General features: G+C 42.2%; 1 protein-coding gene across 3 annotated transcripts in view; it reads right to left on the bottom strand.

The window, feature by feature from the left end:
- MBNL2 (muscleblind-like splicing regulator 2) overlaps positions 1 to 26463 on the bottom strand; it is a 230877-nt gene that overhangs the window by 154911 nt on the left and 49503 nt on the right. For all 3 annotated transcript variants that reach the window (XM_006831993.1, XM_006831992.1, XM_006831991.1), the window contains exon 2: positions 6012 to 6795. In XM_006831993.1, coding sequence (XP_006832056.1) covers positions 6012 to 6188 — 177 coding nt within the window. In that variant the 5' untranslated portion in view covers positions 6189 to 6795. The remainder of the gene's footprint in view (positions 1 to 6011; positions 6796 to 26463) is intronic.

Consider the following 26463-nt stretch of genomic DNA (forward strand, 5'->3'; position numbering starts at 1 on the left):
CTGCCACTCTGGTGAGAAAAAGACCTTTCAATCTGCTCCTGTCAAGATGATAACCTAGGAAGCAGCCTTGTGCGTCAGTTCCAGTCGGTCTTCTAGGTTGTGGCAACTGAAATTGACTTGATGGCACACAACAACATGCCACTGCAATGATTATCACTGATAATAATAAAGAAAAAAACATGGTCTGGTATTATATTTGCAGATCAGACCAATATTAGGCATATAACTTAGAAATATTAAAAAATAATTTCTGCAAAGAAGTCACTTCTATTTATATCCATTAGGAACTCAAGAACATGTAGCTAATGAAGGTCAAGAACAATGACATAATTTGATACCTTACTTGATAGGTTGTCAAGAACTGTCCAAAATAGTAGCAAACGAGACTCTACCATTTAAAATTTTAAATTGTAGTCAATAGCTCTGGTAGCTTAGTGGTTACGAATCGGGCTCCTAATCTCAAGGTCAGCAGTTCAAAACCACCAGGTATTCAGAGGGAGAAAGATGAGGCTTTCTGCTCCCGTAAAGATTTACAGCCTCGGAAACCCTGTACAGGGTCGCTATGAGTTGGAACTGACTCCACAGTACACAACAACCAAGGTTAACCTTGTACAGGGTCGCTATGGGTCAGAACCGATTCCACAGCACATAACAACAACAACCACTATGAAACATTTAGAAAAAATTATTTGTCACTAGCCCAATTAAAACATGGCGGATCAATGGGAAAGAGGAAGAGCCCCAACAAGACGATCTGCAGCAATGGGCTCAAACGTGACAACGAATTGTGAGGCTGGCCCAGGACTCGGCAGTGTTTTGTTGTGTCTGCCAACTCCTGTACACAGCTCCCTGATTTCGGAATCTATTGGGATACTAAGGGCAGGGACACAACACAGACTGTACACTGTACAACTCACAGAGTTGCCAATCACATAGATGTTGATGAGAAAGGCATCCCTCATGTGCAGTGTACATCCTGCCCAACCGCAGACGGCAGCCCTGTCTCAGAGATGCGACTGCTTTCCTGATGAACATGTGCTTCATTTAACAGTATCTATAGAGCCTCTACCCTGTGTGAGACACTGTTCTTGGCACCAGAGCTACAAGAGTGGACAAAACAGATTTAATCCCTACCTATACAGAGCCTATATTCTAATGGAGTGGAGGATGGAGAAGGTAAGAGCTATTTATATCCTCTGTCAAATGGTGATAAGTGCTAAGAAAAACAGTTAAGCAAAGTGAGAAGGAAATGGGGTCCCAGCAATGAGAGGATTGTTGTTGTTAAGCACTAGTGAATTGGTTCCAACTCATAACGACCCTGTATAGGGCTTCCGAGAAGCTGGTGAGTTTGAACCACTGGCTTTGCGTTGTCACTAATACCTTGGCAATTTTGCTCAGGAACCTGAAGAAACAAGCTGTTCATATGACAAAGGCAAAACCCCCCCAAAAAACACAATTCCAACAGAGCAAAAAGTATGTGCAAAAGCTGGAGCCTGGCTGGTATGTTCAGGGGGCAGCAAGGAGGGGTCGTAGCTGCAGGGGGTTCAGTGAAGAAATGGTGATAGAGAATTGAGGCGAGCAATCAAAGGTCTGAACTGGAACTCACAGGACCTAGACAGCCATCACTAAGGATAACTGTTCACTCTGAGTGAGAATAGAAGTCTCTGGAAGATCTATTCAGGCTTTAGAAGGACCACACTATCTTTGAGACAACTATTACGAAGGGTTACATATGGTCCAAACTGTTTTCCCAAATACTCTAGGAATGTTTTAACCAAAATCAGCAATATGACTTCTAAAACAGTTCCCTTGTTCAAACTGAGTTAGAATTAAAATATTTAAGCAAATATATTAAATATCTGATGAAGGTGGTAAATACTGGGTCCTTTAGGCTTAATCAGCATTAAAGTTTATTCCTTTATTCTTGCAAAATTTCAATATGCAAAACAATCCAGATACAAACCCTACTCATTGCAGGAAAGAAGAACCTATAAAGAAAAACCTCGAACATCTCCACTGTTGAGGAGAAATGTTTATGGATTAACTAAGAGATAAGGTTAACTTGGTCAAGGCCTTTGCTATGTGAAACAATCTGCATTTTGTCAAACTGGCCTAAACTTTTAGAACACAGTGTTCTAGAATGTAATCTTGCCTGCCCGAAAAAATTTAAACAATGTCCATTGTTTATAATGATACTGTAACAAAACAAAAGTCTCAAATGCTACACACGCACTATAAGATCACCATAGGAATAAGGGACAAATGCCACTGTAGGAACTCTAATACATTTTCTGAAATATCTTTTCTAAAAGTTATTACACATATACAACTTCCTTTTCACAGACCTCAGCAATTCTCTTTCCAAACAACCACAATTTGTTTCATAACAACAACAATACTTAAATTGATAGGTTACTCATGTATACAAATAACTGATTTGTTGTTGTTGTTAAGTACCATGGAGTCGGTTCCGACTCATAGTGACCCAGCATAGGGTTTCCGAGGCTATAAATCTTTACGGGAGCAGAACGCCTCATCTTTCTCCCGCAGAACTGCTGGTAGTTTCGAACTGCCAACTTTGAGGTTAGCAGCCCGATTCGTAACCGCTACGCTACCAGAGATAACTTATAATTTCCCCCAAATGGGATGCCTTAGCCCCATCACTGACTTTTATTTTCTCTGTTCTGAGAGGTCAACAGATTCCCTTTCACAGTTACAAATAAAAATAACTATCCAAAGTGCTTTTGTTAAATGTTTTATAATAAACAACAACACAGATGTCTGTCCTAAGTCTGGTTTCTCCTAATTTCATGTCTAATTTGCAGGACTGTGGTATTAGCACTCACACAGTGATTCTAATGAGCTAGATATAGCTTGCCTTTAAATCTGGTCATCAAATTGAATAGGTCACTTGTGCTAATCTGCCTTATTCTGAAAGGAAAAGAACTGACCCTACCAACCCCTAACATGCCTGGCCTTTGGCTAGGTATCGGCCACATCTCAAACCACTTAGTCACTGCGAATCAGGGACAGGCAATTCCTGGTTTATGAACAAGATTCGTTTCTAGTCTGTCTTTCAGTCAAATTTGTAATTAAGTTGGAACAGGTGCATACAGTTATTTCATCAGACTCTAGTACCAGAAAGGACCCTTAGTGGTGCAGCGGCTAAAGTACGCCACTGCTAAATGAATGGTCAGCAGTTCAAATCCACCAGTGCTTTTCTGGGAGAAAAATGTGGCAGTCTGCTACTGTAAATATTATTAAGTGTTGTTGAGTCAGTTCCAACTCCTAGCGATCCTGTATAGGGTTTCTGAGGTATGGCGGGTGGGTTAGAACCACCAACCTTGTGGTTAGCAATCCAGAGCTTATCCTACAGCACCACACCCGGACTCGTAAGCATTACAGCCTTGGAAACCCTACGGGCAAGTTCTATCCTGTCCTTTAAGATTGGCAGGAGTTGGAATTGACTTGACAACCATGGGTTTGGTTTTAGTTTGTGCAAGAAAAGACTTGAAGTCTTTTCAATGATTTCACAGCTGTAAGTGTAACTACAGTGAGGGGGCTTCTGATGAAAAATTTGTTGCAAGTAGGGGTTGGTTCAATAATTTCAAAGTGAGGGCAAATTTATATAATATTCAAGGGCAAGTGCAAGTTGTTTTAAATCAGATGGATGGTCGTAACTTGAGGACTAATTACCAACTTTACATGTAAAAGAAAAAGGCCCCAGATCAAAAAGCATTATTGAAGAAGAACCAAGTCGGCACCTGATCTAAGAACCTACAGCCAAGGCAGTCGAAACAACTAACACACAGACCAACAGAACACAGCTGAAAGAATCTATACGCAAATCTATCCGCTTATGGATAGCAGATCTCCAACAAATGCCAAAGCTCACTAAATGGGAAAGAGACAGTCTCCTTAACAAATGGTGCTGGGAAAACTGGCTGTTTATCTATAGAAAAATGAAACAGGCCCATATCTCACACAATATGCAAAAACTAACCCAAAACGGACCAAAGAACTAAATATAAAACCTAAAACTATAAAGATCATGGAAGAAAAAATAGGGATAATATTAGGGGCTCCAATATGTGGCAGAAACACAATATTAAACAGACCTGAAAATACACACACAGCAGAAGAAGAACTAAATAAACTGGACCTCCTAAAAGTTAGATGGAGTCCTGGTGTGGCGCTGTGGACTAACAGCTGGACTGCAAAGTTGGTTTGAACCACGAGGTCGGCAGTTCAAGCTCACCAGCTGCTCCTTGGAAACCTTATACAGACAGGGTGTCTATGAGTTGGAACCAACTCCACAGCACTTAGCAATAACAACAAAAAAGTTAGATACTTAGGCTCATCAAAATACTTCTCTAAAAGAGTAAACAGAGACTCTGCAAACTGGAAAAAAAAAAAATGGCTTTGATGTATCTGACCAGGGACATAGCCCAAAGGATATGCCATATTGGGCAAGGGTATTCTCTAAAATGTACAGAAACCTTCAACATCCCAATAATGAAAAAACAAACAATCCAAGTACAACACAGACAAGAGATGTATTAAGTCACGTGACCAAAGAAGACATTCAACGTAACTAGCAAACGTATGAAGAAATGCTAGCCATCGTTAGCCATTGTTGTTGTTGTTAAATGATTGTATAGGGTTTAGAAAGAGCTGCTGTTAGGTTTGAACCACTGACCTTGCAGTTAACAGTCCAGTGCTTATCCTAAAGCACCACACCAGGACTCCCTTTAACCACTGTTGTAGTTGTTAAGTGCTGTCATTGGAGAGAGGTAAATCTAAACTACCATGAAATACCATCAAATCACAACACTAATGACACTAATTGGAAAAAAAAACAGAACAAAATTCACACACACACACACACACACACACACACCAGGAAATAACAAATGCTGTCAAGTTTGTGAGGAGACTGGGACTCTTAAACACGGTTGGTGGGACTGTAAAATGGTACAACCACTAAGGAAAACAGGATGGCATTTCCTTGAAAAGCTAGAAATAGAAATACCATATAATCCAGCAACCCCACTCCTAGGTATAACCTCTAAAGGAATAAGAGTCTTGGCAGGACTAGACATTCTCACCCACAGTCACTGCACCGATATCTGTGATACCAAAAAGACAAAAACAAAATCATGGGCTAAATTATGCCACTTCCTTTAGCTGGATCTTTCCGTTTGATTTCATTCACCTCTTCAAGTTCAAATTCTACCCAACTTCAGCATCCAACTCAAATGTCATGACTTGTGAAAACATTCCTTGAAATTGTCAGTTGGAAGCCAGCTCTCTCATCTGTGGATTTCCCTAGAAGTCTTTTCTCTATTCCTCTTGGAAGGCACTCACCCTTTTTTATCTTGTGCACAGTTATTTCCTGATGCTCTTTATTTGCTTTACCAGTGAGCTCATCTAGAGAAATATCAGAATCATGTTAGTTTCTACTATATAGCTTATATATATCGTAGGTTCTCAGGAATACTAAGGTTGCCTTTAGTAATTTCTGTTAGGCATGACAAAAGTTTTCAAGAGACTGAAAAACCTCTTCAGATATGTTTTAGATAGCTCTTGGTCAAGAAAGACAGGCACAGAATAAAAATCTCTGTAAGAGGTGACTCAGAGTAAGTGGCACATAAAAGTGACACATTCAATTTCTTCACCTTTACATAACCTCCAGAAAATCAAGCGTTAATAAAATATTTATCTTCAGCTGTCAAACGGCAGACTTTGATTTAAACTCTCGGGTACATAAATGTCACGTCGGTCTAGAACCGCATCATCGTGCGTTTTTAATTTAAACATGGATATGTAAAACAAAGTTATAGATGCCGGATATCAAACAAAATTCAGTGAAAATCTTCCAGTAGGAACTACAAATAGGAAAACAGAATCTAAGAGCTATAGTTAGATTTGGATACTAAGTACAAGGAAACCCATTTTGTATTGAAAGTCCCATGTGGCGCTGAAAGGACACATAAGAGATATTCTCTTACCTTTAGAGAATCAAAACAGGCAATTACTCTTCCATTTTCTACCTGGCAACTTTTTGGGGGGTGAGCAAATTTGCATTCCTCATCAGAGCGTGAGCATGTTCCTCTCTGAAACTGTCTGCACACTTCTAACGTCAGCCACTTTGTATCTCTGATAGGTGCAACATTCAGTGCCATCATGAACAAGTAACTTCAATTCTGTCAGTTTCTGTGAAATGATGAAATCAATCTGACTTCCAATGATTCCAAAACTACTGTTGTGGAAAATCCCACATGGAAGTGTTCAGGTATGTAATAAATTGCTTAATGAAGTCCAATCCACGAAGCAGAGAAGGAAGAGACTTTATTGATAGGGTCACTCATCAATCAATATGTCCCACTTGAAGACTGCGGACCACAATGAGAGCACATTCAGTGTCATCTCTAGCTCTAAGCATCCAAGAGTCTTGACTGTTTGCAGACACAGCTGTTTTTAATAAAGTGACTTCAAGACCATGGTAATCCTGGGGAGAATATTTGGTTCCGAAGCTGACCACTATGGACAATGCCAGATTACAAACCACTCAGATGTTCATATTTTAGTAGGATTTTGATTTTCCTTCTAACCTTTTAAAGTCTGAAGTCAAGCACTTGATAAAGTCAGACAAGTGAGGTATCTTCTTCCACGTGAGAGAATCAGGATACGCAGTATTTGACAGAAAAACAAGATTTGAACATACAAAGGACTCCCAGGCTGCAGAAATATCTGGTAAAAATGACTTTACACGGGCACTTGTAAATCATAAACCTGGAAAACACAAAGAAAATATCAGTTCACACCCACACTCATAGAATCAACACATTAGCAATGACTTCATCCTTACCTAGAATCTACAAATGTGCAGTTTAGCTCTTTGAATAAGGAAAGCTAGGCATTAAAAAGGAAAGAATGGATGAGAATTAAAAAAAAAAAAAACCATACTGAAGAAATACGCCAGGCAGCAGTCCAAAAGTTAGGATGACTCAAACAGATGAGTGTGGTAGACACAATAATTAGGCATTCTGAAACAATTCAATCTAATGCGCTTAATCGCCAAAACAGTGTATCAGAACTGTGGTTTCCAATTAATTTCACATTTAAGCCATTGATTTTATTGTTAGAAGTGTTGTAAACAATTATCTAAGATGTGCCTCTTCTATATAATAAAAATATTGTCATTTTAGATGAAGTGTGAGTTCCTTATTTTTAACATGTTTCCGAGTTAACAGAGATGTGGACTTAGAAAGGGATAAATTAGGAGCCTCTAAAATTGAGCCCCAGATCTCTCTTAGTACTACTACTTCCTTCTGCTATTACTGAGTCCTGGTGTTGTGACGTAGGTTCAGTACTGGGGTGTTTACTGTGTGTGTGTGTGTGTGTGTGTGTGTGTGTAGATACAGAGAATAAGAGAGAGCTCTGGGAGTGTACTGGTTACCAGTCAGGCTGCCAACTGCAAAATCAGCAGTTCGAAACTACCAGTGGTTCCACAGGAGAAAAGATGAAGCATTCTGCTCCTGTAAAGATTTACAGCCTTGGAAACCCTGTGCAGGGTCACTATGAGTCAGAACCTATATATATCTCCATATATAGCCTGCTATAATGTGATGGCTAGAACTGCAGTTGCCTTGGCAGGGCCAGACCAAATGATTTTTCCGGGCATTATAGGAGTCTTGGTGTGGTGCCAGGAGATAAAGCACTAGACTGTGAGGTCGGTTTGAAGTACAAAGTCGGCGACTGAAATTCACCAGCAGTTTCTTGGAAACCCTACACAGGGTCTCTAAGAGTCGGAGCCGACTCAATGACACTTAACAACAACAACATAGGACCCATGGAGTCCTGGTATGGCACTGTTAAACACTGGACCGCAAGGTCAGTTTGAACTGCAAGGTTGGCGGTTCGAGCCCACCAACCACTCCTCAGAAACCCTATACAGGGTCGCTATGAGTCGGGATCTACCAGACAGCACTTAACAACAAACAACAACAACAACTGTGATTATTAAAGGAATACTGGTGCAGTGGTTAAGCATTCTGTTGCTAACCAAAAGACTAGGGATTGGAACCCACCAGTCGTTCCACAGAAGAAAGCTGATGCGAGTCCCTTCCATATAGATGACAGCTTTGTAAATCCTACAGGGTGGTTCTACTGCCCTACAGGCTTCACTGTGAGCTAGAACCCACTCTCAACAGCTGTGGATTCCGTGTTTTGGTTTAACTGTTATACATTTGCTTAAAGATAGTTTCCCCCATAAGACTGTGATCACAGTGAAGACAGGGTTAGTCCTTGCATTTTTCACTTCTGTATCCCTAGTGCCATAGTTTATGGCAGGAGTGGGGAACGTCTGGTCATATGTTGTTGTTAAGTGCTGTCCTGTCCTATTGGTTCTAACTCACAGCAACCCTGCGCAGGATTTCCTAAGAGCGGCTGGTGAGTTCAAACCACCGACCTTGCAGTTCAAACTGACCATGGGCTCAGTGCTTATCCTACAGCGCCACACCAGGACTGTGTGGGCCATGTAAGCCCTGAGAAACCATTTGGTCTGGGCCTGCGAAGGCAACCACAGTTCCAGCCATCACATTATATAGATAGAGAAGGCTAATTGTTAAGTTGATAATTTTGTATGGCCTGTGAATGATGTTATAAATATCCAAGTGGTCCTTAGGAGAAAAAAGGTTCCCCACCTCTGGTTTATGGCATCAGTTATTGTTGTGAAGTGCCATCGCGTTGGTTCCGACCTATAGTGACTCTATAGTTTCAGAGGAGCAGCTGGTGGGTTGGAACTGCCAACCTTGTGGTTCACAATCCAGTGCTGATCCTACAGTGCTACACCAGGAATTCACTGTTGTTGGTAAGTGCCGTTGAGTGTATAGGGTTTCTGAGGAGCAGTTGTTGGGTTGGACCTACCGACTGTGTGGTTTGCAGTCCGGTGCTGATCCTATAGCACTACACTAGGAGTCCAGGTCTCAAAATGTACTTACTGAACAAATGAATTGTTGACCTGGTTAGTTAATGATGGGCTCACTGACTAAATGAATGAAAGCAAGTTAGCTTCAGTTTAGTTTAGTTTTTAGCTAAGTCAGAATCTAACAACACTACAGAAGGCTGGAGTTCAGTCCCATGTCTACAACAAAAGTACAGGTTACTGAAATAAAGCCATGGTTTCATGGGGTCACTATGAGTAGGGATTGACTTGGTGACAACCAATAAAAACAAGTTTCTTTACATTTTTTTCATAGATTATAAAATTATTAAAACATTAATATTTTTATGTTAGTGAGTCAGGCATCAGTAAAGCACCAAATACCAGAAGTTAATCACTTTCATATATTGTTTATGCCATGAGCTACCTTAGGTATTTGTTTAACCTTGATGTCCTTCTGAAGATTTTATAAAAAAGAATGAGAAGGAAGACTGCTGACCCTACTGTGTGCCATGGAGTTGGTTCCGACCCATAGCGACCCTGTACAGGGTTTCTGAGGCTGTAAGTCTTTACGGGAGCGGAAAGCCTCATCTTTCTCCCACAAAAACAGCTGGTAGTTTCAAACTGCTGACCTTGCGGTTTGCAGCCCAATTCGTAACCACTACGCTACCAGAGCTCCTTGAAATAAAGACTACAAGTATTGAAAACCACCATGTATCAAATACGTTCAGAAAGCAATAATTCTTAGGATGGTGGTTCACAAGTAAAGTGGATTCCACAATCAATTATGTCTCGTTAACGCCGGGTTCCCAAACTTTTTTCTGTAAAGTCAGTTCACACTCACAAGGACCCTATAAGATAGAACAGACCTACTTCCACAGGGCTTCAAACGCTATACTCTTTACAGAAACAGGAAGTGTCACATCTTTGTACTACAGAGCAGATGCTAAGTTCAAACCAGCAACCTTCCAGATAGTGGTCGAGTGCTTAATCGCTGCGCCACCTCCATCACTCCAGTTTCCACTAAGCCAGTCAGGCTGTATCAACCAGGCTTGGCTCAGCCTTGAACCAAGCACAGCTGTGTCTGGAATGTCTAATAGGAGAAGAGCTGCCATGAAATCTCAAGCTTATGTGATCATGGAACGTTGACTTAGCACGATGTCTCTTGGGATCGGTGGGAAATGCTACTTCATCCCCATAATTCTTTGACTTGTTTGTAAAAGTGTTTGGATGAGTTATAATTGTGTGTGCATTTAAGGAGATTGGCAACCTCGTAAGCTATGACACATACCTAACTTCAATTATAAAATATTTGAGGGAGACAGGCAGGCTCCTACTTGCCTGTTTGGCAGCCTTGTGTTCACAGCAGCTAAAATCAAGTAGCTTAAGTTAGGGTGTTTAAGAAAATGAGTTTAATAACCAAATTTACTCTGGGTCAGGTTTCATAGACCAGCCTGGACCTGCAGCTGCCTTCCCTCAACCCCCACACCTGGAGCCTCAGTGAAGACGAGGAAAGAGCCGAGCTAGGAACAAGGAAACGTTTCTGTCCATGTATTCAGCAGACAAGTCACCAACAGCACGGGGCTTTCAAGGATGGGCTGAACACATTTAATTCACAGTTGAAAATTATTTTTTGGGGCCCTGACCAGGCCTGAGCTAGGCTACTGGATGTTGTTGTTGTTGTTGTTGTTATGTGCCGTGGAGTTGGTTCCGACTCATAGAGACCCTGCACAGGGTTTCCAAGGCTGTAAATCTTTATGGGAGCAGAACGCCTCATCTTTCTCCCATGGAACCGCTGGTAGTTTCGAACCACTGACCGTGAGATTAGCAGCCCGATTCATAACCGTTACACTGCCAGAGCTCCTTGGGTGTTAGGGTGGCACTACTCAATAAAAAGTGCCTGCTATTTAGTACCTGAAATGGGGCGGGTACAACTAACTAAATTTAACACTTGTATTTATTTTCAATTTAACTTACGAACTGAGCCTTGGTTCAGTTATTGGAAAGTTTCTAAGCATGGCTGGGATGTAGCGAGTCGACATTATCACTTATTTTATGAAATCTAAATGGAGACGAAGTGTTGCCAATGGGAAATTAGCATCGAGATTAAGATGATCTCTATGTATAAAATCCATACTGAAAAACCAAACAAACATAAAAGTATCTCCTTAGTATTGTTTCATTAATATGGAACCAATATTTTTACTATATGATATTATATTGTGTTGTACAAATTATTTGTGCCTGCTTCTTTCTGTCATGGGAAAAGAAACGTTATATATGTAGTGGTCTCTCATTATCTCTCTACTGGGTGGCGGCTGCAGACTTGCAGAACTCTGTAGAATGGTGGAAACGCCCTATCTTAAAGGTCACCTTCAAATCCTTTTGCCAAGATCCCTGGGCATGCGACCTTGGATAGGTCACATCATTTCCCCAAGACCCAGTTTCTTCATCTGTAAAATGTTGATAATAGTCCCTTCCTACTTTTCAGGATTGTTGCCACAAAGGACAAATTATAAGGGAAATATTAAAGTGCTTTGTAAACAGTAAAGTGCTGTTCGAATAAATGCAAGGCCGTGAAAGAGGAGCCGCTCTATAAATATTTATTGACTAAATCCACTCCCAGCCCTCCTCTTCCTCTGCAGGCATCCTGTATCGGTGACCACGATTGCACCTGCGGTGGATCGGCCACAGCCACAAACTGTCAGAGAAGGAAGATGCTGAGGGGTCAGAGCAAATTGGCTGCATTAGGTACTTGAGGCACTCCAGCTAGCTGAGCACCCGGGCTACTCATACAGCCGATTTTGCAGCTGAAGGGAACCCATGGAAAAGTTTCCTGTGGCTACACTAAAAAGGCTTGGGGTCTGCTTTCTTCCTCTCGAAGTCTGTTGTTTAGTGCCATCAAGTCAGTTCTGACTCATAGCAACCCTGTGAAAGGGTTTCCAAGGAGCAGCTAGTGGGTTTGAACTGCTGACCTTGCAGTTAGCAGTGCAGTGATTTATCCTACTGTGCCACACCGGACTCCTTCCAGTGTCTACTAATCCAGAAGTGATGGGAAGCCCTGTAGGGCCCTGGCAGAGACACTGGGTGTGAAGACTAGTCCTAAACCTCTGCTAGCTGTGAAAGACTGCCTCATTCCTAGAAGACCCAGCTGAAATGCGGTTTTAGTGCCCGGGATTACACTGGAGGGAGGCATGGAATTTTCTACCTCATCTACCCAGAAGGGCACCTTCGAAATATACGTTTATCTGAAAAGGGTAGCTTGGGAACTATTTGAGGTGCCGTCGAGTCAGTTCCAACTCATAGCAATCCTGTATAGAGTTTCTGAGACTTTAAATCTTTGCGGGAGCAGAAAGCCTCATCTTTTTCCCGCAGAGTGGCTGGCGGGCTCAAATCTAGAACCTTGTGTTGTTAAAAAAAAAAAAAAAACCCTTGAATGGGTGATTTGGATACGTGCTCAAGTTTGCAAACCACTCTTTAAAAAACTTGCTGCTAAGTGCTGTAGAGTTGGTTCCGACTCATAGGACCCTGTATAGGGTTTCCAGGGGTGGCTCGTAGGTTTGAACCATTGACCCTGCAGTTAGCAGAACAGTGCTTATCCTACAGTACCACAGCAGGACTTGCTATTTAAAAAATAAAACAAAACCTAGTTGCCTTTAAATCGATTTTAACTCATGGTGATCTCACGATGTCAGAGTAGGACTGTACTCCATAGGGGTTTTCAAGAATTGATTTTTTTTTGTTTTTGGAAGTAGATTGCCAGGTCTTTCTTCCAAGGCACCACTGAGTAGACTTGTGCCTCCAATCTTTCAGCAAGCAGCTTAGCATATCAAGCATCTGAGACACCATGGACTCCTGAGAAGCACTATGCAAAGTACTTGTAGCCTTCTCCTGTTTTCCAGGCATCCTGCTGGTGGCTCAAAGAACACAGAGGTCTTCCCTGAGTTGTAAAATGGTCCTCAGTTCAGTGAAACCCAAGGAAACAACTGTAGGAAGGCTGGCCCTTTGCTTCTCCTAGAGGGCCTTTTTAAGATCAATTAAAAAACAAAAAACAGAAAACTGCTGTTGTTTTTAGTTGCCTCCAATCAGGTTAATTCCAACTCAGAGTCACCCCATGCATGCAGAGCAGAACAGCTCCAAAGGATTTTCAAAGATGTGACCTTTCAAAGCAGCTCTCTAAATGCCCCCTGGGTGGGTTTGAACCACCAACCTTTCGGCTAGTAGTTAGCCATTTGCTCCACCCAAGGATAAAAGTAAACATGAAACACTTGAGATATTAAAAAAGAACAGCTCGGAGACTGCAGGCTTTATTCAGAATCAAATTAACCTTTTGAGGAGGAGAAGGGGGTTCCGCTTTGTTTCTGGAACCTTAGTATGAAAGAGGAAGGACTTAATTGGGTGGGTGGTCCTTGCTGACCTCAGCCACAGTGTCTAAGCCCTGAGTTCTTATTGCCTGGGCCCTTTACTGAAGAGCCCCCTTTGGGGAGCTCACCCTCTGCAGGCAGTGTGGGATTCAACAAATACCAATTTCCCTGACTCCACTTTAAAGAAATTGAAGAACTGAGATGGAGTGAAACAAAATGAGGTTCTGTAGTGGGTCCAGAAATGCTGCTAACTCCTACAAAATAATCCAAGCTATTTCTAGGGTCTACACTTTGAAGACACTTCATTTTTCAAAATACATTTAAAACTCTTGTATGCATTGGGTTTTCTGCAAGCTATGACTTTTTGACCTCATAGAAGAATTCATTGATCACGTTCTTTTACATCCACTAAATCATGCTGTGAGTGGGGTCTGAAAAGGCTGGACTGTCACTTGGCAGAGGGGGAGATCTCTATCCATCTCACCCCCTCAGAGATGCCATGGCTGTGGATCCCAGGTGCCGCCCCCCCCCCCCATCAACACGCTGAAAACACAACACACTGTAGCTGCTTTATACATTATTAAAGGGGAAACATCCATTGTATCCAATTCTGAGACTGAAATTGATCAAAATCTAAGACTGCCTTCAGGAACCTAGTTACAGCCTGGCACAGCAGAACCTTCCGGGTCACCTATGATATTTTAGCTATCTGTCAGCCATCTGCCTCCTAGGGGGCTAATGAAAGGACTCCTACAAAACAAAGCTATTTTTGAGTCAGATCTAGTCAAGGACTCATTACCCATTAAGTAATTTCTGGAATGCCTTTCATTTTATTGTGTATAAATTTACTTACGATAAAGAACTCTCTCTGAGTCTCCAATTTTGAATAGCTAAAACCATTGGGTTTCCTATTTTTCATTTTTAAAGTTTATACAGTACTTTTTAATAGCTGTTAATATTTTTCCTTCCTGTGAGCTGCTCTAGGTTTGCAGATTTTAAATAGCTCTCGCTGCTGTCTCTCCTAGGGATTGATCGATAGTTTGGCAGCTTCCCCTCAGCCTATCCGATACAGACGCCTGTCCTGACAAGGGACCTAGAAGAGATGACCTCCAGGCTTAAGGCTTAACACTGCCCTGGAATCAAAGCCTCTGAGCGGAGGGTTCCTATCCGGGTCCTTCCTAAGTGGACCAAGGAAACCGTGAGGTGAGGGAGATTCCACTACAAACAAGATAAAGGACCTGCTGACATTTCCTAGAAACTGACTCTGTAGGATCAGCACTGGACTGCTAATCACAAGATCGGCAGTTCAAACCCACCACCCGCTTCTCAGAATCTCCATACAGGGTCAGAACTGACTTGCCGACACTAAACACAACAAGACACCATTAGTGAGCCTTTAAGAATTTTTTTTTTAATTTGAATTAAAATACCAATAAAATGGTGCTTTGGAAATACTGCAAGGTTTAGAGAGGATAACTGACTTTTCTATCAGTAAACGTGGATTCTAGTCTGAATCCAAAACCAAAGAAAGCAAAAACCAAAAGTAAACCAAGTCTGCTGCCTGCTATCTGTGGATTCTGGTGCGTGGTCACCCTGAGTTCCCTCTAGGGCACTGCTAAGAGGGCTCTGGTAGCATAGTGGTTATGAATCAGGCTGCGAATCTCAAGGTCAGCAGTTCGAGACTACCAGCTGTTTCATGGGTGAAAGATGAGGCTTTCTGCTCCCATAAAGATTTACAGCCTTCGAAACCCTGTATAAGTCGGAACCCATTCCACAGCACATAACAACAACAACAAGAGGGCTCAAACTACCCACTTTTTAGTTAGTTGTTGTGGTTGTTAAGTGCTGTCGAGTCGGTTCTGACCCATAGCAACCCTGAATAGGGTTTCCAAGGCTGTAAATCTTTAGGGAAGCAGAACGCTTCATCTTTCTCCCGCAGTACCGCTGAGGTTAGCAGCCCAACTCGTAACCACTACATAGTAGTTGAACGCAAACTATTGGCACCACCCAAGGACCTTCTAAACCGAACAACTGTGTGATACTAGTTCATCTCTCTGAGCCTTCAGTTTCTTGGTTTGGCGTTCAGGTAACACTATCTAAGCCATAAATATATGACTGATCATGAGCCATCTTTAGGAGTCTGGCGTGGCCCTGTAGGATTGGCATTGAACTACAGACCACAAGGAAACCTTTGGAAACCCTATACAGGGTCACTATGAGTTGGAACCAACTATCAGCAACAATTACCAAAATATATTTAGTAGTAGATTATAAATACCGCCTTTATGGTATCTAACCTTTGTCAGCATCAATTCTACTCTGTGCGACATCTCTCCCTGTCACACACATACACATAGGAGAAAGTAACTCCTACTCATTAAAAGTTAGAATTTTCTCCAAAGTCAACGAAGTGTGGGCCACCGAGTCATTTCTGACTCATAGAGGTTTCTAACGCTGTAAATCTTCACAGGAACAGAAAGAAGTCTCATCTTTCTCCTTTGGAGTGACTGGTGGATTTGAACTACTGACTCTTTGATGAAGAGTAAACAAAAAAAAGTAGCAATGCCCTTTTCAATGAAGGTAGCTACAATCTATAAAGTCATTACTGGAAGATTAGCTAAACAAACCTTTGATAGATCCTTCTCTAAAATTAATTCCACTCCCTGACTCACACAAGTAAAGAAAGAAGCACAGCTGACAATGATGTCTTCATCATGCAAAATGCTTTGCTCTTTCAAACATACTATAAACGCATTTCTATAGGGGAAATAAAACACAGGGCCATCCAAGGCCATAAAGTGAGTCAGACTGTATATTGTATAGTGATCTAGGTAATAAAAGTAGAAATTCCCAATGCAAATGTTCTTATATATGCTGGTATTTTACATTTCAGTGAGAAATTCATAAAACCTAGGGCTTATTTTAACCTGTGGAAATTTCCAATCAGTTTTCGCTACCGTTTCCTGGAATGGGAGGAGAGAGAAATCCCATCTTCAATTAAGTAGAAGAGAAATTTCTAAATAGATTCCTGAAACTGGAGCCAGATACAATGTATTCAACATATATTTATATTTGAATTAGACTTTTTCACTCTGCCTGTGTTTTCCAGCCACATATTCATCACTTGGTTAGGAGACTCTCTTAATAGAATGAAAGCAATTGTATTAGGTACCATTTAAGACTGGCTAGCACTTTATGGTTTCCTGGATGCTCGGGAACCAAACGCTGCAGCCAGACAGAACTATTATGGAACAGCAGGCTGAAATCTAGGCCTGAACTCCCAGCCAAGTCCTTGTCAGAGCGTCCATTGCTTTCCCCAGCCCAGGACACTGTTCTGCTGAATTTTTCTTCTTCACTCTTTTTTCTACTGACATCAGTCTAACAGCCACTTCCGCAGCCTGTACACGTACAAATGCCAACACTTCTGTTTATAGTAAAAAATTTTTAATGTAACTTTTATTATCATCAAGCAAAGCTAATAACGTACACACATTTAAAAAAAATCATTATGTTACCTTAACTCGAATACACCTAAGCTAAGAAGGGAAAATAATTTATTATAAAATAACATGTAATTATTTTGTAAGAATAATACTGGCAGCACAGTGGTTAAGCAATTGGCTGCTAAACAAAGGTTGGTAGTTCAAACCCACCCAGTAGCAACATGGAAAAAGTCCAGGAAATTTCCCATGAAGGTAACATCTTAGAAAACCCAATGGGGTAGTTTTACTCAGTCACATACGGTCGCAATGAATCAAAATCCGTTCAATGGCATCTAACAAAAGCAAGGTTTAATTGAAAAGTTCAATGCTTGCAAGTACATGAGGAGACAGAATGAAGTGGCCAGCTGTAAGTTGCATCAGTACCAATACAACTGGAGAAGAACACAGCCTTTCCTCTGGCTTTACAATTGTTGCATTCATGGAAAATTTAGTTAATGGTAACTGTCCAAGAATTAAAGATAACAACTTTGTGCAAATATGGAAGACGGAGGAAATAAGTTGGCTCAGACCACTCTGAGCAGGCTTTCTATCAAGGGGAATGTCCAGCAGGACACTGAAAAGTCATTCGAACTCAAGGCGACTGTGAGGAAGCCATAGTTATCACACGATGTCTAACATTCTGTAAATTTCAGAGATGCTCTTCCAACCACCAGTAGGGTAGCTATTGGGGGGCACTGAAGTGATCCACATAAGCTAGATGAACTTCTGTTTAGTAGCGTTAAGTTGAATTCAAGGAACTCCCAAACGGTGAAGTAGGTTAAAGATTATGCCAGTGGGTCAGTAAAAGGGAAGTTGTTTGTTTTTTTTTAAAGTGCCAATGAGTTGAATCCGTTTCCAAGGAGCAACTGGTAGGTCTGAAAAGCCATCCTTGCAGTTCAAAGAGACCATGTGGTCCAGTGCTTTATCCTATAGTACCACACCAGGACTTTAAAGTACACAGCCTCCCTGTCTGGGAACTGAACTCAAGTCTCCTGTGTGACAAGCAGGGATACTCATCACTATTCTAATGTGAACAGGAGCTCATAGAGCCCCCAACGGGAAGAAGTTCTCTTTAGTAGCATTACATGGAATTCAAGGAACTCTAAAATGGTGAAATAAACAGGTTAAAGGTTATACCAATGGCTCAGGAAAAGATGATTAATCCAGGCTAATTAACACAGTGCAGCGGTGAAAGGAAAAACAGCACAGCTCTCGTAGGTCACTGCGGAGGAACACCCATTAGAAACGATGAGGAGGCAAGAAAGGGATCAAAGAGTTTGACATTTGTGTGGACAGAAAGACACTGGAATATCAGGGAGCAGCCCCAAACTGGAGAAAGGCATGCATGGTGATGAATACAGAATTGGTTTACAGTAAAAAACCATGAAGTGACTACAGTGAGAGAGACAGAGTAAGTGAATAAGAGCAAATGTGTGTGAGAGAGAGTGACAGGAAGCCTGATATATTTACATCAGTATCCGTATCCATCTCTAGGAGAAAACAGAAAGACAAGGAAAGGGTTAAGGACAGTCCATTGACTTATTTAAATGTGGCAGAAAGTACAGAAGTGAGCCAACTCACAGACAGACATTAATGAGAGACAGATGGTCCTCTGAGTAGGGCAACATCAAGGGTTCTAGGAGACAAGGTGGTTTAGAGTTTCAACATGGAGGGAATAGCATGGCCAGTTTCCCTGGTCAAGATATTCTTGATTGGACTTGGTGGTAGTGGTGGTGGTTATGTGCCATGGAGTCGGTTCCAACTCAGAGACCCTGCACAGGGTTTCCGAGGTTGTAAATCTTCACGGAAGTAGAAAGCCTCATCTTTCTCCTGTGTAACAACTGGTAGTTTCGAACTGCTGACCTTGAGGTTAGCAGCCCAATTTGTAACCACTATGCTACCAGGACTAAGGTATGCCTGACCCAAGCCATGGTGTTTTCAATAGCCTCATATGGATGCGAAAGCTGGACAGTGAATAAGGAAGATCGTAGAAGAATTGATGCTTTTGAGCTGTGGTGTTTGAGGAGAATATTGAAAGTGCCATGGACTGCCAAAAGAACCAATAGATCTGTTTTGGAAGAAGTGCAACCAGAGTGCTCCTTAGAGGCCACGATGGCTAAACTTCGTCTCTCACACTTTGGACATATTGTAAGGAGGGAACAGTCACTGGAGAGGGATGTCATGCTTGGTAAGATGGAGGGTCAGAGAAAAAGAGGAAGACCCCCAACGAAATGGATTGGCCAGGTGGCATCACTGATGGGACTCAAGTGTGGCGGCAGTAGTGAGGTTGGCCCAGGATCGGACATTGTTTCGTTCTGCTGTACATGGGGTCGCTATGAGTCGGTTCCGACTCGATGGCACCTGACAACAACAACATGATTAACTAGTCTTCCTTGTATGCATATTATATTATCCTATCAAAGACAGAATAGTTGATCAAGAATGATCTTGAAATGTTATTTTTGAAGATGAATGAGACACCATTCCTCTTGAATTTGTTCTTCCCAGCATAGTAAACCATATGATTCTCAAGATACAAAACGGCCAGTACTGGTCTATCTCAGGTCACCAATGCCCAGAATATAGATTTTTATGTGCACCAATTCACTTTTTGACAACTTCCAAAAATGAAGCATATTTTGTACATTCCACATTCTGATTATTAGTGGATGTTTGCAACTGTTTCTCCTCATCTTGAGTTGTGCCCCACAACCATATGAAGGTCCCAAAACTCCATTCACCTCATCAGGGTCAACTCTACTTGAGGAGGCAGCTCTTTTCCACTTATATTCTGAGTGCCTTCCAACCTCGGGTGGCTCATCTTCTGACCGTGTACGTGTATCATCTATGGTACTACATGACTAACAGCGAAACTGTCAGGTATAGAGCCTGAAGATGAAAAGAGGTAGAGGTTTCCCTTATATGAGAAAAAGTCAGTGAAGAACTCAGGTGGTAACAAGAAGTATATGAATGTCTCTCAGCATCTCAATATGAAGAAAAGGGCAGTTGCTGGACGGTGTTGGAACAGGCAACGTGTAAAGCCAACTGACAGATCCCTGGGATGACAGTACTAACCTTTGGTTCATGACTTTTATATACTGTTGTTATGTGCCGTGGAGTCGGTTCCGACTCATAGCGACCCTGTATAGGGTTTCCAAGGCTGGAAATCTTTACGGGAGCAGAAAGCCTCAGCTTTCTCCCGCGGAACAGCTGGTAGTTTCAAACTGCTGACCTTGTGGCTCGCAGCCTGATTTGTAACCACTACGCTACCAGTTTATATACTAGCTTAGTATAAACATTTATTGAGAACCAATTAAGATAACGCTTTCAAAGAGAAACATGATGAAGATGAGCTAGGTCAAAGAATTTAAGCTGATGGGCTGGGTTCCTCTCAGGGGAGGAGGCCAGTACACTGTGGATGGGGAATGTGGAGGAGAGAATGAAGAGGTGAAACGTAGGCAGTAGGGCTGTGAAATCCATCAGGCCACTCATTAACTATTCTCCCACCCAGTGTCGGGTCTTTGAACCCTATTAGACATTGATGGGCACCGCTGGGTAGAAGAAACAAAGTGCTCTGCTAGTAATCGAAAGGTTGGAGGTTTGAGAGCACCCAGAGGTACCTGACATGAAAGTCCTGGTAAATGATTTCCAAAAAACCAACCGATGAACACCATATACAGCACAGCCCCATTCTGACCCTCGTAGTATCACCGTGAGTTGGATCAACTCCATGGGTTTAGACACTGACAAATCCTAAATGTGTATTATTCTGTCTCCATCTCCTCTTATTTCTCTTCCTCCCCTCTCTGACACCTCACATCCTATCCATTAGTAAACACTGTGGGCTCTACCTTTCAAACAGACCCAGAATCTGACCACCTCTCACCACCTGCGCTGCCGCCACCTTCATCTGAACCACTATCTCCGGCCTGAACTAAAGTAATAGCTTCCTAACCTGTGTCCCCGGGTTTCTACCCAGTGTTCAACACATTATCCTGAGAGTCTCTGAAAACAGAATTTAGATCATGTCATTTCTCTGCCATGGAATCTCCAATGGCTCCCCTAGCCCTTCACTGAGCATGAAGGCCAAATCTTACAATGGCCCACACTGACCTATCCCTTCTTTGACTTTCTCTCTCCTTGCTCCCTCCCTCCCTTCCAGCCACCCTGGCCTATGGATGGGCCCTAAGCAGCCAAGCACAGCCAGCCTTCTGGTTTTGACCTCCTTGCTCCCTCAGTCAAGTTCACCAAGGTCACTCCCCTTGTAGATATTTACCAGACTCTGATGCCAACCAATGAGGAAGTCTTTTCTGATATAATACTTCATCAACCCTCCTCTCTACCCTGGCTTAGGTTTGCTTTATTTTCCTGTAGAATTCTTATTATTTGACATTCTCTTATTTACTCGAGTATTTGTTCATTTCAACTCCACCCCCCCTCCCCCAAATAATGTTAATTGAGAGCGGGATCTATCTGTGTCTCTGACATTCAGAGCAAAACCTAGCTTTACTGTTGTTGCTAAGTGTCGTAGAGTTGGTTCCAACCCATACAGACCCTGTTTAGGGTTTCTGAGGACAGTCTGGTGGTTTTGAACTGCTGACCTTGCAACTAGTTTCCTACAGCACCACACCAGGACTCCACACCTAGCCTTCGAACAGACTAAACCAAAACCCAAGCGCACAGTCATCAGTTAATAGCAAGCCTATGGAACAGAGTGGAATCCTGGTGTGGCGCTTTGGGTTAATGCACTGGACTACAGGGTGGGTCTGAGCCTCAAGGTCAGCAATTCAAGCTCACAAGCTGCTCCTCGGAAACCCTATACACAGGGTTGCTATGGGTCAGAACCGACTCGACAGCACTTCACAACAACACGACAGAGTGGAACTGCTCCCTAGGATTTCTGAGGCTACAAGTCTTTGCTGACTATCTCATGTTTCTCCCACAGTGGTTGGTGGGTTCGAACCACCACCCTTGCAGTTAGTAGCTCAACACTTTGCACACTGTGCCACTAGGGATGCTTTTAGAACGGTTGCTGTTAAGCGCTGTTGAGTAGGTTCCGGCTCATAGTGACCCCTAATAAGGTTTCCAAGGAGAAGCTGGTGAGTTTGAACCATTGACCTTGTGGTTCAAACCGACCACGCTATCTAGTGCATTATCCCACAGGGCTACACCAGGACTGCTTTAGAGCAGAGGCAATGCTAAATAAATATTTGTTGAGTGAGTGGGTGACTCAATGGATAAACAAGTGAAAGGCTACGCTGCATGTGCACAGTTCGTTCCTGCCTTCCTGGTTTGCTTTTAGCCATTTTCATGACGTGATCTGAAATATTTCTCAACTCTTGTTGATTTTGCTCTTATGTCAGCTCTCCGGGGATCTAGTTTCTTAGCTTTAAAATGGAAGGGGTACAGCCATCTCAAAGGCCGCTTCTCTCCTTGAAGTTCTGCGACTGTACAGTAATTGGCCAGGCTGATTTAAGGAGAAATGTATTTTTAGGAACTCTTCCAGAAATCTTATCGACTTGGCTGGGCTTGGCCTAGATTTGTTAGCAGGTCTTTTAAGCTGTGGGTCTAAAATGAGCGTTGGTGTTATGAGGCCCAATGTGTTCCTATTCCAGAGCCTAGATCCGAGGGGGTAGCACAAAAGGAGACCCAGGTGGGATGGAAAGCTGATGGGAGTTTCTGCCTAGAGCACTCAGCATGCAGAAGGACTAGGGATGAAGAGCAGGCACAAAAGCAGTAAAGGATACAGATCCAAGGAATCGGTACCCGTAGGTTTCACTCTTTTCCCTTTCATTTTCTCATCAAGTAACACAGCATATAGAATGCTTCTATGTAGCAAGACATCACTAACCCGCCTCAGTCCTGACTCCATGGTACGGTGGTAATGAGCACTGTGAATTTCTGGAGCTTTTTAAATGGAAGAAACGCTAGCTCCGAAACGCTGATAACTGGTTGTTAAAAGTCTCAGGCCTCACTTCTTGACGCTTTGCTGAGTTCACTCTTCTTACAGATCTATTCACCAGACTCTGATACCAACCTCCCTCCTCCCTGACTTAGCTTTGCTTTATTTACCTCCAGAGTTTTTATTATTTGACATTCACTTATGTACTTGAGTATTTATTTGTTTCACCCCCCATCCTGAGTAATGTCTGTGAGAGCAGGATCTGTCTGTGTCTCTGACATACAGAAAAAAAGCTAGCTTTGCTGTTATTGTTAAGTGTGGCTAAGTCAGTTCCAACCCATACAGTCCTGTGTAGGACTATTCTCTAGCAAAGAAAGATCCAATTTGAGCCAACTGGGTCCTCAACACAGTGTACTTTAAATGAGTTAACATATCTCTGAAGGAGGATCTGAGAGAGTAGCACTGTTTCTCTGGTCTCCAAAGTCTGACCACAGTCCGAACCTTCCTCCTGGAGATTTATGATCTGGTTGTTGAGTGTGCCCCAGAGAAGTTCTGCTGGGAAGAATCTTCTAGCTCCCCAAACTGTTTCTACAACCAAGTGCAACTCACCAACTCTGCCAAACCAAATTATTTGGGAAACAGACATACGATATAGGAAGCAGACGTTCCAAGGTTTCAGGAGATCCTCAAACGAAACAGAATGTTTCTCATTTATTTCAACCGCAACGGTATCTAGAAGGCCAGACATTAATATTTAACAAGGTAAAACGTAGTGGTTACGAATCAGGCTGTGAACCTTAAGGTCAGCAGTTCGAAACTACCAGCAGCTCCGCAGAAGAAACGTGAGGCTTTCTGCTCCTGTAAAGATTTACAGCCTCGGAAACCCTGTACAGGGTTGCTATGGGTCGGAATCGACTCAACGGCACTTAACAACAACAATAACACACACACACACACATATATATATATATTCACCCCTGACAAGACATGACTTAAGCTACAAGTATGAAATCACCCACAGAAATAATTCTGAGTCAACAATTCCTCTTACCAAGATATTGAGCTAATTGCTAGAAATCAAAATTAACAACAAATATTGACAGCGTTTTCACTCTGAGCTCCAACAATTAAATAAATACACACACACACATATACATCCCTGAACACAAACGATATCTTGTATAAAAATGAAAGCCCAGAGACCCCAGAGTTATTAGACAACACTGTGGCTAACCACTGGATACAGGTAGAATCAGAAATACCACTTGTTAGGACAAGACCTGCTATCCCTACTGCCACTTCTGGAACGGCTTCTTTTGTTCCTCCCAGACGAGGCACTCCTCTGAGGCTAATCTCCACTCCAGCACTGCTTCTCTGCTGCTACCAGTTGTCATCATTTCCAAGCTCTATCACCATGGCAACAATGGCAACTAGTTGGAGGAGGGCAAAGGGAAACTGGCAGAAAGGAAAAAAATCACAGTCATGAGCAACTCCAGAGGTGGTACTTGTTGCTTCTTCCCATTTTATGGACAGAGAAACTGAGGAAGGAGCCAATAACCTGTCTAATTTCTTTAAATGGAGCAGCAACATAAAAAGCCAATGAGCCACGCCCTGCACATGGGGCGGGACTCCATTGTTTATGTGGATTTCACTGGCCCATTTCAACAAGCTTGGCTGAAAAACAAACACGGCTGGAATTAGTGAGTACCATGCAATTACACAGAGACAACCAAGAAATCTAAAGACTCTTTTTAAGTCTACTGAACACTGCTCCCTTGTACTACATGCGTTGCACATTTCTTCACATACATATTTTTCATTTTAAATGTAAGTGGATTTGCTTTTTCAGGTCAACTGGCCTGGGTACGTCACCTGGTTCTTTAATTCCCTTCTTCCAATTGCATTTATTTATTTATTTAAAATATATCCATTTTCCCTTCAGTGTTTTTTAAGAGGCACACTGCTGAGTTGGAAAATTAATAACCCAGCCTAACCTGCAATACCACCCTCACGACAAGCTCTCAAGTTACTTGTTCATTATTTTCCAAAATGATTTTATCATCTGTGTTCCCATGTGCATACTTCCATTGCTCTCTGAATGCTGCTTATTTCTCAAACTGGCCTGATCCCCTCTCTAAAGGAACCAAGAGCTTTGAATCAAACTAAATCTGGCAAGGTAAAATGAAAAAGAAACAGAACGTCATAACAGTAGCTTTTCTAGGAAACAAACTTTCAAATAGGACCTACTCTTTGTATATTCCACTAAAAACATGTCTTATGTAATAAAAACTATGCTTGCAGAAGCAACTTGGCCATGTAGTTAACACTTTTACATTTAAATAACATTTTACTACTACAATCTCTTTTTAACTAGGGATATAATGAGTCCTGGTGTGGCTCTGCAGGATAACCACTCCACTGCAATGATGGTTTGAACCGAAAGGTTGGTGGTGGAAACCCACCAGCCACTCCTTTGAAACCTATACAGGGTCTCTATGAATCGAAATCAACTACACTGCATTTAACAACAACAATAATGCCAAAATTTTTTTATGATTGAAATAGGATTCATTGTACAGATACCAATGATATTACGCTTACTGAAGTGTAGTCTTTTTAACAATAAACAAAGTAACTTAATTGGGATTTAACAAAGGTTGGTGCTTCAAACCCACCAATCGCTCCTTAGAAATCCTATACAGGGTCTCTGAATCTGAACTGACTCGATGGCACTTAACAACAGCAACAATAAATTCAAAATGGACAGCTGACTGAAGTCCACACTATTAGAGATGAGGAAACAGCTTAGGAAACCTTATCCTGGGTGAAGCCATCTGCCTTGAGACCTGTTTCCTCATCTACCTGAGGTTCCTGTTGAGACACTGAAGTATGTGAAAGACAAAGTGGAATACCAGTGGAGTCCAACACTGGCATTCCTCACCAAGCCATGGTAAAAAGATTACAACATTGCTGGTGGAAATTTTGGTGAAGTTCAGTCTGATCTTGTTCACTGTTGCAGTTGGCAGTGATGACCCTGTGCACCTCCCTTTTTCCAGTAAGAGTGACTCATCATTAGTAAATATTTATTACGTCTGGCTGCGGACTCTTCACTGTGCTAGGTGTTACAGCCGGCACCTCGACAACTGCCAACAGGCGTTCCAAGGTTCCGTTCAGTTTCTCAAAAGTTAGTTCTAGTAGTTTCCAAAAACACTGATAATAAAGTCCTTGTCCCAAGTTAGCAGTCTTATGGATAAACTGCTGTGTGGCTTAAGCAGCCACTTTAAGCTTCTCCAACAGCGTTCAGGAGCCAGAAGAAGAATGGAGCATCTGAATGTACACATCCAAGGACAGACAATTGTGAGGATGGTGCAGAACTGGGCAGGGCTTTGTCCTGTGGTGCATGGGGTCACTATGAGTCAGAGACAGCTGGATGACACCTAACAACACAACGATAAAGGATAGATGGTATATGCTTCATACTTAATGTCCTCACTGCCCCTCAACACCCTCCTCCCCCAAGAAAAAGCACATTTAGCCCATGAGATCTAACTTCTGGAAGGAAAGGGCCGCTAACATGTCTTTCCCCAAAATGGAAGTAAAAGAAGAAGTAAAATCTCGCTGAAATTCATTTGACTGTATTTGGGTGGAAACCCAATGCCTAATTGTTTGTCAGAAATTGGGGGTGTGAGGAGCTGGGTGAGCTACAGGTAAGTCAAGAGATTTGGGGAGAGGGACAACAATCCCCCCCCCACCAGGCCTCATGCTGCT

Source organism: Chrysochloris asiatica, unplaced genomic scaffold, assembly GCF_000296735.1.
Source record: "Chrysochloris asiatica unplaced genomic scaffold, ChrAsi1.0 scaffold00005, whole genome shotgun sequence".
Taxonomy (NCBI): domain Eukaryota; kingdom Metazoa; phylum Chordata; class Mammalia; order Afrosoricida; family Chrysochloridae; genus Chrysochloris; species Chrysochloris asiatica.